The sequence below is a fragment of the Chaetodon auriga genome, chromosome 13 (assembly GCF_051107435.1).
Source record: "Chaetodon auriga isolate fChaAug3 chromosome 13, fChaAug3.hap1, whole genome shotgun sequence".
NCBI lineage: Eukaryota > Metazoa > Chordata > Actinopteri > Chaetodontiformes > Chaetodontidae > Chaetodon > Chaetodon auriga.
Window position 1 is genome coordinate 15,645,463 of NC_135086.1, and position 14,007 is coordinate 15,659,469.

General features: G+C 41.9%; 1 protein-coding gene across 1 annotated transcript; it reads left to right on the top strand.

The window, feature by feature from the left end:
* The first annotated feature begins 56 nt into the window (after window positions 1-56).
* LOC143331001 (leucine-rich repeat-containing protein 58-like) lies at window positions 57-9,442 on the top strand. The gene is made up of 4 exons (XM_076747815.1): window positions 57-759; window positions 6,536-6,664; window positions 6,832-7,109; window positions 7,614-9,442. Exons 1-4 carry the CDS (start codon window positions 302-304, stop codon window positions 7,805-7,807), a joined length of 1,059 nt encoding a protein of 352 aa, XP_076603930.1. The 5' UTR covers window positions 57-301; the 3' UTR covers window positions 7,808-9,442.
* Window positions 9,443-14,007: the final 4,565 nt, after the last annotated feature.

Here is a 14,007-nt window from a genome sequence, read left to right on the forward strand (position 1 = left end):
TGAGCCAATCTCTAAATAGGAACGCAAACGTTCCTCTCAAAGAACGGCTGCATTGTGGGATTACGACCCAGCATTCAATGTAGTGACATGTAGCTCCAGTTGCTTGTCCTCAGTACTAAATTAGTGACCTGGATTTGTAGTAGAGATGTGGTTAAATGTCTCGGGTGGGTGTGTAGAAACATTTACCCTCTCCGTGTCGAAAACAGACGAGTCCTGGAGCTAACTCGCTGTTTACGGGGTGTTCAGCAAAACTTCTGCAAGAATTTTGTCTAGAGTTGAAATTGACCATTAAATTGCCAAAATGGAGATTCACGAAGGGGCAGCGGCTGTGGGCGACTGCGTGCTTGACTATTCTCGTTTGAGCCTCGGCGCTTTCAGCGCAGACACTATCAGCGATGAGAGGAAAAGGGACACCAGACAACTCTACCTGAACTACAACCGGCTAACCTCGCTGCCCTCGTCAGTCAGCCTTTTCTGCAACCTCGAGTTTTTGGACATCAGCAACAATGGACTTTCAGCCATCTGTGAGGGCATTACGCGACTGACCAGGCTGAAAACACTGTTAGCCAAGAACAACCGCCTGGACGAGTTTTCGTTGCCCAAAGAGTTCGGCTCCCTGCAGCTGGAGGTGTTGAACTTTAGTGGGAACCGCTTTGAGGAGATTCCACTTCAGTGTATGAAACTGCTGCGTCTGCAGTCGCTTTCACTCGGCGGAAACAGACTGAAAAGTATACCTGCAGAGATAGAAAACTTATCCAGGTAAGTCATGGAGGTCAGTACATCGTTAATAGTGGCTAGCTAACTTAGAACCAGTACCCAAATAAGTAACTGGGCCAAGTGTTCAGCAAGGGGCCGCTGTCAGTTAACCTGGCGAACGTTAACTTATACGTTAGCTTACTTGTAGCTAACCCTAGTTGGCAATTTAACCCAATTCACGACATTCCATAACTAGCTGAAGTAAATAAACTGTTGAATATGTGAAGATCAAGGAGGCTACCAAGCTTCACTCCGGTTTATCAAATTTTAATATAAGAGTAACTGGAACCCAAGTGCGTTGCTATAGTTACCAACTGCGATATACGATTGTGTGCTGCTGAGAGGTAGCTGCCTCAGCAGCCAATCAAAAGAACTCTCAAATTTGAGCCGAAATGATTGGTCGATTAATCGATTAGTCAAGTGGCGCTTAAAGAATGTGCTGTTTCATTAGTAATTAATCTGTTGATGTCATGTTGCAAGTAAATGGATTCCATGGTTTGCATGTGTGAGTACATCTGAAATGATTAATCAACAAAAATATTTTTTTGGTTTTTACTTTTTTTTTTTTTTTGTGATTTTGATAATGTAGTGATTAATGGTTAAGAACTGATTCTAACATTCCCCTTCGTGATTGGCAGCTTTCACAGATTTCTGACTGTTAACATTAATGGACAAACTGATAAATGGACTAATTAAGAAAATATTCAAAAGATTGAAACTAATCATTTGTAAGTAACAATCAGTCACTGACATAATGACAGACAAAAAAGCTCTTTTGAGCATGCTCATTCAGTGTTATCTCTTCAACCATGTCATCCTGTAGCCAAACATTAATCCCTATCTTCTGAACATTGCAAAAGTTCATCCTGATATTTGAAATGTTTGAGGCTTTCATGGTTTGCATTTGTCAGCTTCAGCTTTTGTCTGTTGCAGTTCTTATCTGCATGCTGCATGTGCCCCACATGAGAAGCTTTTATCAGTGATGACGTAGAAAGCACCATAAACCCACTTTAGTCACACTTCACCTGTTGTTTCACATGAGCCAGAGTAATTGATCACCTGTTTGAATATATAATTGAAGTATCATTGGTTGTTTTCACAGGTTTTATGATATTTACCGTGTTACTGTAGCTTTTATGTCTGTCTGTATGTGTCATGCTCATTTCCAGTTAGTTTATCCTGTAAACATCATGATTCACAGTGTGTGCAGGATAATTATGTGTCACGGTGTCCCAGTAACTATCTTGGCCTAGTTTTGGTGATATACAAACTAAATGGTTTGCCGGAAAGTGGCAGTGTCATGGACTATGGACACATGCAAAAACAGGTCTGGTGTCAGTCAGTTTAAAGCTTTTGGAAGGTGTATGGTCAAAAAGCGGGCCAGATATGACAATATTTCTATCTTATCATTTGGTTTAACAGTAGCAAGTCAGAGTGACCCACTGCTAGGCCAAGGATCAAACATTTATACCTCTTCACTTTATCACACACACAAACACACCAGTGTGGCTCATTCTGTAAAGAAGAAAGAAGTAAGAGGCAGAGGATGAAAAGTGAAAATTTGGAGTCACCCGATTATCTACATACATTTTTGCTGCGTGGAACTGGCCAGTTGTTGGCACAAAAATCTCAACAAATCAATGCACATTAGGTATTATCTGTAACCTTCACGCTGCCGTGTGTAATGATAATCATCAAACTCTAGTTTTTAAGTGCAGCCTGTGTCAAATTGACCTTTGCGATAAAGCACAGTTTGATATGTTACAGGAAGAAAGTCATAGGCGTAAATAATTAAATGAATGATGGCTGAATTCCATTTAGGTACTTCAGTTTCAAGGTCCTGGTGTTGTACTCACTGGCTATCTGTCACACTGTCATAGCTTACTAGGACACTTGAACAGAGCAATTGTTAATATGTAATGTCAGTTCTTTCAAAACTCGCCTTTCTGAGAGTTTAGAGTTCAGACTTCCTTGAATTGATTGATCTGGGTACTGACCGACAGTGCAGGCCGTAACTGATGGACCCGTGAAACTCTTCCATGATGCCCACTTGGATGACTGGAGTTGGTGCACAGACGGTGCTGCTGTCAACAAGTGCATTGCAGATACTCTTGAGAGCTACTCGAAATGAGTTGAGGGCAAAGTTCCTTACTGTGAGACCAGGCCTGGAATTAAGTCATTTTCAGGGCAAGGCCACTTTCGCCTTTGACAAATACAAATTTACTGGGGCATTGCAGCCAAAATGCAGGACAGCAAGACCAAAACCAAGGTGCAATAAGTAAGTAATAATTATCACAATCAAGGGTTTTATTTCGACCAAACCAAAGTTGGTTGTGATTGTTGAAACAGTGAAAAGACGAACCAGAAAGGTTTTGTTGAGTTTTGTTTTGTTTCTGTCGAGTTCGAGTGAAGTGTGTTTTACAATGATAAAATTACAGTTTCTGTAAATGGAGTCTGGTGGCTCTGGTGAGATCGATTATAGTGGCTGTTTCTGGTTAAACAAGGGTCTTACTCTGAAACAAAAGGTCCGTCGCTGTAGGGACCCTTTTCATAATGCTGTCAGACATTTAGAGTAACAATCTGACCCTGTGAATGATAAAAACAAACACTAACACAATCACTACGGTTGTAGTGCTCTCTCAATACTGAACCTATTCCAAAAATTGTTACCTGAAGTAGTTTTTTGGACTCAAAAGAAGGGTTCATAAACACAGATAATATTTGACCATAATTTCTCCCATTTGTCCAGGACATTGAAGTCTTCCAGGACATGCGGACGTCACCACGTCACTTTCATTGATTGAAAATGAAATGTTGGTAAAGCTAATAAGAACGAATAATTCAACAACACAGTTAGGGCATTATTTTGTAATCTGTAACTATGTAGATCTTTTAAAAGATATGTTTCTGTTGAAATAAATATGCCAATACAAGTAGCATGCCTCTTGTTGTCCTGGTTTTCCCTCTAATTTGACCTAATATGCAAAAATAGATATTCGAGTTGTCCAAATCTGTACTTTTTCAGAAGAATAATCAGACACAATTTCTGGCCAGTTTTGACAGCCCTACGGCAAACAATACTGCCATGCTGAAGAAGAAGAATTTCCTCTTCAAAACTAAGGAAATTTCGCAATATTTAATGATAGGAATTGAGAAATGAAACACTGTTAAAAATGACTATTGTCAAGTCATTCTAATGCAACAGTGGTAACAGCGCCTTGCAACATATTTACACAGAGAGTTTTCAGTGTTGTCTGGCAACATTTTGAAGACCACATCCACAGGACACACTGTCTCTAAAGCTGATGCTGACAGGGGCAAGACAAGTGTACCCTGGGGATTAACTGACATCTGAGTCATGTAATGAATTTTCAGTTTTTGATCCCTTACTTTGGCCTCAGAAAATGCAAGACTTCCACCGTTTGGCAACACACTTAAGTGCACCATTCTTCAAAAATATGAAGCCACCTTGCAACTTGACAGAAACTCCAGTGTGACAGAATGGATGCACTTAAAGCAAGAAGGAAAAGTCTTGGCAGTGTCCTCTGTGTATGACTTGGTCCAAAAAATGAGCACAAGCCTTTGAGCAGTGCAGCAAGTGAGGGGGGAGATTCTCACATCTCGACATAATGAATACCAAGTCCAGATTTTGTCTGTCATATACTCATCTCTTGGCTCTGATGCACATTCACCTGTCAAAGATAACCACAGAGACGTTTAATCCAAAGCCAGCTGCTGTTCTCTGAATGGAGACAGCTAATCAGAGGCTCAGCTGGGGGCTGTCAGGTGCATCTTCATGATCTACCATGCACAAAGCTGAAGCAGAGGATGTTGAGGGAGTCACAGAGGACGATTGCATTTATTAAGGCCACGCTATCTATGAGAGTGAGTGCACCCCCGGTTATACCTTCTTTTCCATTTTGACAATTATAAACGGCCGCTGTGAAAAAGGCACATTTGTATGCAGTTTAGATACATTTGTAGAGTTTGTTTTCAGTTTGACATTCAAAAGTTTATATAATGTCTTTATGTCTGTAGAGAAGCAACCTCGACCCACTGTTTCTTGGATGGAATGGCCCAGAAAAAAGGCATTAATTTGTCTTACTTGTGAAAATTACTTTGTGTATTGCCCCCGATACACACCATAACTAAGCATTTCTAATATCTGGTGGCTGATTTGTGTCACGTTGTAGGTGAGGGCAGTCAGCAGACCCTGAATGTCTCAGTTCCCGTCACAGAGGGGGCTTGCTCAGTGCTCAGCCACCAAGGACAGTATAATGGCTTCCTGTCTCGCAGTCGCTGTGTCATCAGTTCCAGCAGGCAGATGGCCTGACAGCTTACTTTCGCTGACCAGCCATCCATTGCTCTCTCCCTGTCTCTCTGTTTCACTCCCAATTACCCCCCTGTGGACTCCATACCACCATTAACCTACCAGGGTCCTTTGTTGGCTTAATACAACAAACATACATATCATTTTGTTATCTATTTAACTTGGAAGCAGTAGTTTTCCAGTTACACATGTGTAGTTATCATTGTTTAGAAAACAATGTGGAAGGTAAATAGATATTGCATATATAATCTTACATACTGACACTTTTCCTGTCAGTGGGTGATGCATAAATCTGTGTACTATACAAAAAATGCCCTCACGATCTGAGATCATTTTGTACGTCTTGTTGTATCAGCTCACCTCTGTCTTTTGCCGTTTTGATGATTGTACGAGTGAACACACAACCAAATTTCAGCACTCTAATTCACAAGCACATGCATACAAGCTTCTCAGCTTGAAGCCATGCATCTTTAGCTCCCCCTTGTGGTGTGTATTAGTTTTAATCACTCAACTTTGTTGACTTCTTAGAACACCTTTATCTTTAATGTATAAACATGGCTACCTTTACTGTACCACTGCAGCAAATTTAAGAAAAAAACTGCAAATGCAAATCCTCTAAAAACGTGCATTCTGCCGGCAGTCATTTGCTCTTATTCCTTAATTCACACCTGGCTTGTTTTACACATCCATACGTTATGCTGAAGTGCTGAAAGCGAACTTATGTTTTCCTCTAAAGCTGAGAAAGTTACAAAGAAGGTAACATGATGTCAGTTAAATGGGAATGGTTTGGATATCTCTAAAGCAATGACCAATTGACAGTCTCCAAATATGCCATCAGTCAGTGCCAAGCAAGATGGAAACACAACAAATCTTTTCCATCTTCTGAGAATCCACCGTCCCAACAATCACACCATTATTTTACGAGGTTAAATCACACAGCGAGCTAACTTTTATTGTTTTATGGAGGCAGATAAAGCAAAGCTTGTGTTGTTTTGCAAAAGTAAACATTAGCATTTATGGTATTCAGTATATTCTGTTATCGCAAAATAATGTTTTCACAGTTGAATGTTGACGTCATTCTGTTTACGATGTTAAGAAACTATGTTGTAAAGTTTAATAAATGTACGTTTGGTTTCTTCAGTAAAGTTGTGTTTTCCTTTTCCAGATTGTAGTTCACACTAAAACCAATTCAGTGTCATGCATCTGTTTAATTAAACTGCTTTACAGTCAGAAAAGGGCTTACTTGAATTGAGCAGCATTAAGTGAAATAGCGGTGGGACTCCTGGCTGGCATGCGTAAGATTTTGACAATGAAACTGAGTTTGTATTTGAAAAACATTTGAAACATAAAGATGTCTTACCTTTTGATGTACGTATGCTCATGTGATGCTATTCTGTCCTTGAATATAGAAATTTCAAACTGGACTCTTTTCCTCTCTTCCTCTGTTAGTCTGGAACTGTTGTATCTGGGTGGGAACCTCATCTCAGCCATTCCTCCGGAAGTGGCTAACCTGCCCTACCTCAGCTACCTGGTCCTGTGTGACAACCGCATCCAAAGTGTCCCCCCGCAGCTCACCAGGTAACTGCACATTCACCACCAGTGTCTCACCAGTGTAACCTCCAGTAAACAGTGTCCTGAAGCTGGATGTGTTTGTGTGACTGCTCTGCATTGATCTGATACTCCCATTCCTGTAGTCACATTTTGTAGGTGACAGCATTTCAAAGTGCCTCTCTGTCTCACTCCAGGCTCCACTCACTGAGATCTCTAAGTCTGCACAACAACTTACTCACTTACCTGCCGAGGGAGATTCTGAGCCTTGTGCACCTGCAAGAGCTCAGTCTCCGTGGCAACCCGCTGGTGGTGCGCTTTGTCAAGGAGATGACCTACGACCCCCCGTCGCTACTCGAGTTGGCAGGACGCACCATTAAGAGCCGAAATATTCCCTACTACCCCCATGACCTGCCCGCAAACCTGCTGCGTTACCTAGACCTGGCCAGCAAGTGCCCCAACCCCAAGTGTGCCGGTAAGACACTTTTTTACAGTGTTTGAAGGAAATGCTGTTGTTGAGTTGTTAGTGTTAATGTTAGGCTTTTTCTTTCTTTATTTTAACATTTGCACTGGACCTTTAAAATGAGGTATTGTCCACTTGTGACCCCATGATGCTAGCTAGCATATGTCTGACAGTTGTGATCAATCCAAACAAAAAATGATTTTAGAAGTAAAACAGTTATTTCTAAACAAAAAAAAGAGGAAAATCTGATACATAAATAAGCACAACTTGATTTGGCAACCCCTTAATTTTGTCTTGTGTCCCTTTATGGAGGTCCCAGTCCCCAGGTTGAGAACCAGTCTGATAACATACCCAGTATTTGTTCAGTTGAGTTCATGTTTGTATTGTTTCCTGCCTGCTTGTACAGTCTTGCTTATATCTGAGTGGTTCAGTATGCAAATATAGTTGTACTGTATTGATGTGTGCATACTGCACAAGCCGCTGACCTGAACGTGGTTTTGTTTCATCCGTCTCCAGGCGTCTACTTTGATTCATGTGTGCGCCAGATCAAATTTGTGGACTTCTGCGGAAAGTACCGACTGCCCCTCATGCACTACCTGTGCTCCCCTGAGTGCACCTCTCCCTGCAGCTCCAACCCACAGAGTGACGCGGACTCGGAGGACGAAAGCAGCGTGCCCGCTTACCGCCTGCAGAGGGTGCTTCTGGGATAGTACGACATGAAGGAGTCTGTCGCTCTGTTCAACATTTATTGAGAGATGAACTTGGCTGTCAGACTCCTGCAGACTACTACACATAAACACACACACACACACACACACACACACACACACAAACACAAACACAAACACACACACACACACACACACACACACACAATCACTGTTTTCCAGACAGAGGCTGCATGTAACGCACAAAATGTGAGACTGCGGTCCTTCCTGCTGTGGCCCTGAACACATCTTCTTGGAACTGAATCCGTTCCTCCTCGCCACACATCACTCTACATAACACGAGTGAAGGAAACCTCATATTTCCCATGTAGCCATGTAAATCCACAGTCTGCCAATCATGACAAGATCACAGTGCTGGTCTCATGGTCGAGCATAAGAGGGCAGTAAAACTCAGTGAAGATCGAAGGAGCCGCAGGATTCTTTTCCTTTTCAGGGCAACATACTTTGTCTTTCATTTATCTTTTCACAGAGCATCATTCTGCATATTCTGAAAGTTTAGAAATGAGCATTATGGTTTCTGGCTGCTATGCCAAGTAGGAAAAAAAAGTCAGGGATTTTTGAAGTGTTTCAGCAGAAGCTATGACATTAGTTTTACACTAAAGCATTCAAAATTGATTGATTACGGTGTGTGAGATGGCCTTATTTACACTGTGTGGGCCTTCTGGACAAAGGTCTTGTGCATTAAAGCTGTCCCACACAGTATTGAAAGATCAAGGTCCATCTGTTTTTGGTCATTGCGCAGCAGCCCTGAAAACTTTTGCCATGATGGCATAGCAGTTTGAAATTAACCCAAAATATGGTTTATGTGAGTATGTGGAAGAAAGCTTGTCCAGGCGTACTCACAGGAAGTGAAGGTGGGGTGGACCAGGGGAAACTGTTCACTGGGCTAGCACTGAAACAATAGCTATTCAGCAAACACAGCGGCAGCCTTCATGTTTATGTTGAGGGCTGTCGGTTTTCTCTGGGCAGAAGAATATAGGTGTGTGTAAATGGAGCCCACGGCTGGAGGTTTTTTTTTTTTTTTTTCTGAACTGATTCTTTTAGAGACAGAAATGGCTTCATTTCGAACAGGAAATGACCGTTTCTGTTCCTGGTTACATCTCTGCTTGTTTGGAAAGCTCGGAGGTTTTACAGCCTCCCAGACAGTTTGTGTCCATTAGTGAGGAGAAAAACTTCCCGCTGGCTTCACATTAGTCCTTAAAACAGAAGAATGCTCCTCCGTTACAATAACAGCCACACTAGAATGTTTAAGTGCCTTACTAATGGTGACTTCTAACACAGCCTAACTGAGTATGATGAAATGTGATATATGCATCCTGAAATGTGACGAGATAAACACAAATTATGAAGTCCTTTCTGAGTGATTGTGTACTTATTAGCTTACAGCAAACAAAGAGAAAAAGTAACCTTTTTATAACAAAATGAGCTGCTTTTATAGAAATCCTTTTTTTCAAATGTTAAACACTATTTAAATGACCTGCAGAATAGATGGCACTTAAGCAGAAAACATATTGAGATATATTAATTGTATGTACTTGTACCCCATTCAGATAATGTAAGTAGACTGTACAGTATATAATAACAATAATAAAGACTGATTGTCATATCTTTGAAACATGTTCGTGTTGGGACCTTCTTTTTTGTGCACAAAAGATGCACCACTGCTATTGGAGAGTTTGAAATGTGTTGTTTTGTGTGCATGTTGACATGAACCAATCCAACCATTTTGTGGTTTGAATGTGTCCAGGTTTCATTTGCATATGAAGGTGAGTTCATTCTGGAGGCTGAATACTGAGAGACCTTTTCAGTAACCCTGAACCAAGAGATGCCAGGACGAGTGCATTCTGCCTCGCACAATCTGCTAATCCCTTAACGTCACCTGCCAAGAGCCACCAGCTACTTTGTTTCCTCTCCTCTGGTCTCTTTTCACACTCTCTGTTCCTATCTCGGCGTCTCATTCAATTTCTTTTCACCTCACTGTTTCTTTCAGCCTGGCTGGCAAGAATGATGCTTTGGGTTGCACATATTTTGTTTGTTTTGAATGGTAGTTGACCAGGTCACAGCTGGGTTCCAGTGTTTTTGCAGTCTTTCACTATCATTCAAACACGTGCACATAGGACCCCTCTACCAACAGCAGGCACCAAGGGAACTCTGCAGCACAATGTGTGGAGTTATATTACACCTAAGGCTTGTGTGCACATGCGCTGACACGCTCCATGCTTTGTATGTGACACAGGAGGATGCTGCCACAGATGCAACCTGAGATGCAACCGTGAAGATGTGGGAGCAATGAGTTGTGACTGGCAGATGAGGAGAGTAGCTGTCACCAACTCTGAGGAGTCAAATCAGCTTCAGTTGAGGTTACACTAAAGGTTACACATAAGTCTTGAATTTGGACCTTGAGATCTACGATTTCCAGTAAGACTGGTCTTACAGACGGAAGATGCTGCCTTTGTTTTAGCCGTCTGCAACTGAGCAAGGTAAATGTGTCTTTGTGTGGTCATATTTTTCATAGGTCTCATTGCCATCTCTGTTTAAATCCGTCTAAATTGCTTTTCTGTTGCTGAATTTCGTGGGAGCACCAGTTTCTTGGCCTTCAGTGAGTGTGAACAATACATGCAGTATTGCAGGTAATCAGCAGATCAAAGAGCAAAATGCTTTGACAGGCGGGATGTTTGATACTCTAAGCCTCTTATTGGCCTCAGTCAGAGGCGTACCGGCTCATTTCAGCTCACAGTATAGTCGGTGCATTACCATGCATGCCAGACCTCACACATGACCGAGTTTCAAATTTACACTGAGCTGAGCCTTTACACACGACAGCCACACACCGCAGACACCCTCACAACAATCAGACGTTGTCTCCAGAGTTAACACTGCTAATCCTGCAGGGAGAGAGCCTGGATGGAGCCTACAGCCAGGAGGAGGTAGTGGAGGTGGTCACAGGGCAGAGAAAGAGATCCGCTCTATCTGAGCCTGAGAGGTTGTCTGAGCTCCTAGACTTCTGTGACACCCAGCATGTATGTACTTAACTGATAATGTCACATTCACTCACTTTCAGAGACAATCTACCTCAACTTTTCCTGGGACTTCGATTGCATCTCTTTGCTCAGTTGTCATGGAGATCAAAAAACTTGGTGAAAACTCAATGAAAAATGTTGTTAAAAGCTGTGGAAAAGGCTAGAAAGTGGACGTTGAATTAAAACTTTTTGTCCCTCAAACTGATAAAGTCCTGATAAAGCTAGTAAGCGGAGCTTGATTTAAGATTTGTATTGGGGGTCAAACTACTGTTGAAAGCTCTGGATAAAGCTAGTAAGTGGACTGCCACATTATTAATACTGTATCGTTATTACAGCTTCATTTTAAATACTTTAAATCTGCTTCAGTCAGTATTTTTCTGTTTCACAGGATCAAATAATGTAAAAAGCCACTGCACGCTACCTGCCCAGCATGAAACAGCTGACAGACAAAGCTAGCAGCCATCTAATGATCATAGTGGAGCATGTTGCAGCCAAACAGCCGGACATTTCCCTCAGATGTTGGTGCAGACCAAAACCGAATGTTTCTCACATTCATGTTGTGCTTGTGTGACCAAAAAACTCAGCTAATGCAGGTTTAAGTCAATTTGTGTATGTAATAAATTCTGGTATCATGTGCTGAACTGCACAGAAACTTATTTGAGACCAGTTTAAACTTCATGCAGTGGGTCGTCCATCACGTCATAGATACGGTTATTGCAGTTGCTATGCTTTTTCAACAACTACAAAATAATTTTTTCAAAATAGTAGACTGATGCTCTTCCCCCACTTTTATTATCATCACTGCCTTTCAGCAGAAACACCATGACTGGAGTCTGCTAGGGAGCTTTGATCCTCCTAATCCCGGTCCATAGCAACACCACAGGAGGAGCCCCAGTGCTCCAGAGAGGGATTTGTCTCTGGGTATGTTAGTGGGCAAACCTGGGCATGTCAGGGGAGCGTCCAGGCTCTGGCAAGGACAGGGGTTGCTGATGCTCCACATACAGAACAATGTATTTCCACCCACACAGTCTTAGAGAATGGTGGGACTCACTGGCACTGTGGTCAGATGTTGAATCACGGCTGCAGATGCTTCCATGTCAGGAAACGGCGGTGCTGCCTGTCAGGAGTCGTTCAACAGGAAACAGTGCGTCACATGGTTTAAAAGCTGTGCTTGTTTTTTATTTTGGTTGGTGGACTTCCAGCTGATACATGTGCACAATATGGGAGCCCAGAAAAACATGGCGACTGTTAGTGACACCTGTATTTGGTAATTATAACATCTTAACGTTTGATTCCTGGTAACCTCAGTCGAACGACATGCGTCTTGTTTCATCCAGCTCACCCCTTCTGCCAACTGTTCCTCTTTGACTCCTGCTTTTTGAGTAACAGCCTCGTCTCCCCAGATGAAATATTCAAGCTCAGAGTAATCTGAGCATGGGTGCAGTCCACCTGCTCCTGGTGCAGTCTATCTTGAACCTGATCTTGAGGGAAACCTGAGAGTGTTTGCCACGCTTCAGGTGTAACAGAGCCGGCAGCAGTGTTTCAGTCCTTCAATGGGCTTCTGACGTGGTGTCATATGATCTGAACAGACAAGTGAAAATGTTGACTTTAAAGGCCATTGTTTCATTTTCTTCTGGAGTTGGCTATGTCTGTGCCACAGAGTCTTCATCTTTCATTGTTGACCAATGAAAGTGGATTAGTTCAGTGTTTGTCATTCCTGTTTTTTGACCTCATAACATGATTGTAGAGGCCACATTAACAGAGGATCCCACCAGGTACAGCACCACCATCAGTTAACAGAGATCCTGTTGTCAGGCTGCTGTCAGTAACTTCTTAACAAGTCGTACTCTCTGGACTATTTAGCAGTGCTTCTGTTTGTTTTTAGCTTCAAAGCAGTGTGTGGCTTGCCTACACGCAAAAGTCTCCATGTATATATGCAGTACAGTGTGTATTTCATTGATTATGATGCTTGACATGATCTTTCTAATGCTTACATCTTAAAACTAATAAGTCTTTGATCATTTTATGCAGTAAAATCCTTCATAAAACCACTTTGATAGCTTTACATTTGAAAAAGCTTTTTGCATTCTGCTGGAACTTCTCACTGGGCTTAAACGGGCAATTAAATGGGGTTATGGTTTAGAGTCTAAGCCATAACAAGCCTAAACTTTAGACTTTCAGTCTCTTACAGAGCAGGGAGCTCATAGACATATTTGTCCTCCAGTAATGAAAAGATGCCACCGTGTTTGCTTTGACTTCCAAAAACTGGAATTTGTTCCAAAAAAAAAAAAAAAAAGTGATTGTTGACTCTAAGTGAAAAGATTTATCATATAGCTTCAGTGGCTAAAGAGGTTTTTATTTCAGTCTGCAGAGAGACTCCATTTTTTTTTTTTTAATTTACATTTAAAAGAGGAAACAATTTTCAATTTTATTACAGTCTGATGTGAAGTGCATCCAGGAGAAGGAAAACTTTGTGTGTGTGTGTGTGTGTGTGTGTGTGTGTGTGTGTGTGTGTGTGTGTGTGTATGTGTGTGTATGTGTGTATATATATACTTTTACAGCTATCTTAGTGAAAACCAGTTTGAGTTTCTCTTTGGGAGTGAGGACATTTTGGCCGGTCTTCACTTTGGGACAGACTTTCAAAGGGCTGTTTGAGGGCTCAGACTTGGTTTTAAGGGTTAGGTTAGAATTAGGTTTTGGTTAGGCTTGGGATTAGACATTTAGTTGTGATGGTGAAGGTTTGGGTAAAGGATAGAAGTATAAACGTGTGTGAACATGTATTACTCGTGTCGTGGGACTCGCCCTCCTTATGGGGACGAAACGCAAGTCCTCATAACGTGAATCATTAAGTTTTCGGGTGAAGACTCGGGCTAAAGTCAGGTTAGGGTTAGGCAAGAAGTGGTTATGTTTATAGTTAGGGTAAGTGTGTGTTTGTGAGGAGGGGTTGGTGATGGATGAGTGAATATCTGCATATGCTCCTCTTCTTTAACAACCTCTTCTTCTGTCTCTGCGCCTCACTCACAGCTGTCAGTGGTGGTGACACTCCCTCATCAGGAATGACCCTGTGTGTTGGCTCACACTATAAATCTCTGTGACGTCTTAATAACACCTTTATGCCTCTGATGGCTGGCGGAACAAATGCAGAAATATTTCTGCTGGCTC

Bases quoted from the DNA above. Each gene is read 5' to 3' on its own strand.
- LOC143331001 (XM_076747815.1), top strand. From the start codon at position 302: ATGGAGATTCACGAAGGGGCAGCGGCTGTGGGCGACTGCGTGCTTGAC. The intron at 6,665-6,831 runs GTAACTGCACAT...GTCTCACTCCAG, and splicing joins GTCCCCCCGCAGCTCACCAG to GCTCCACTCACTGAGATCTC. The intron at 7,110-7,613 runs GTAAGACACTTT...ATCCGTCTCCAG, and splicing joins CCCCAACCCCAAGTGTGCCG to GCGTCTACTTTGATTCATGT.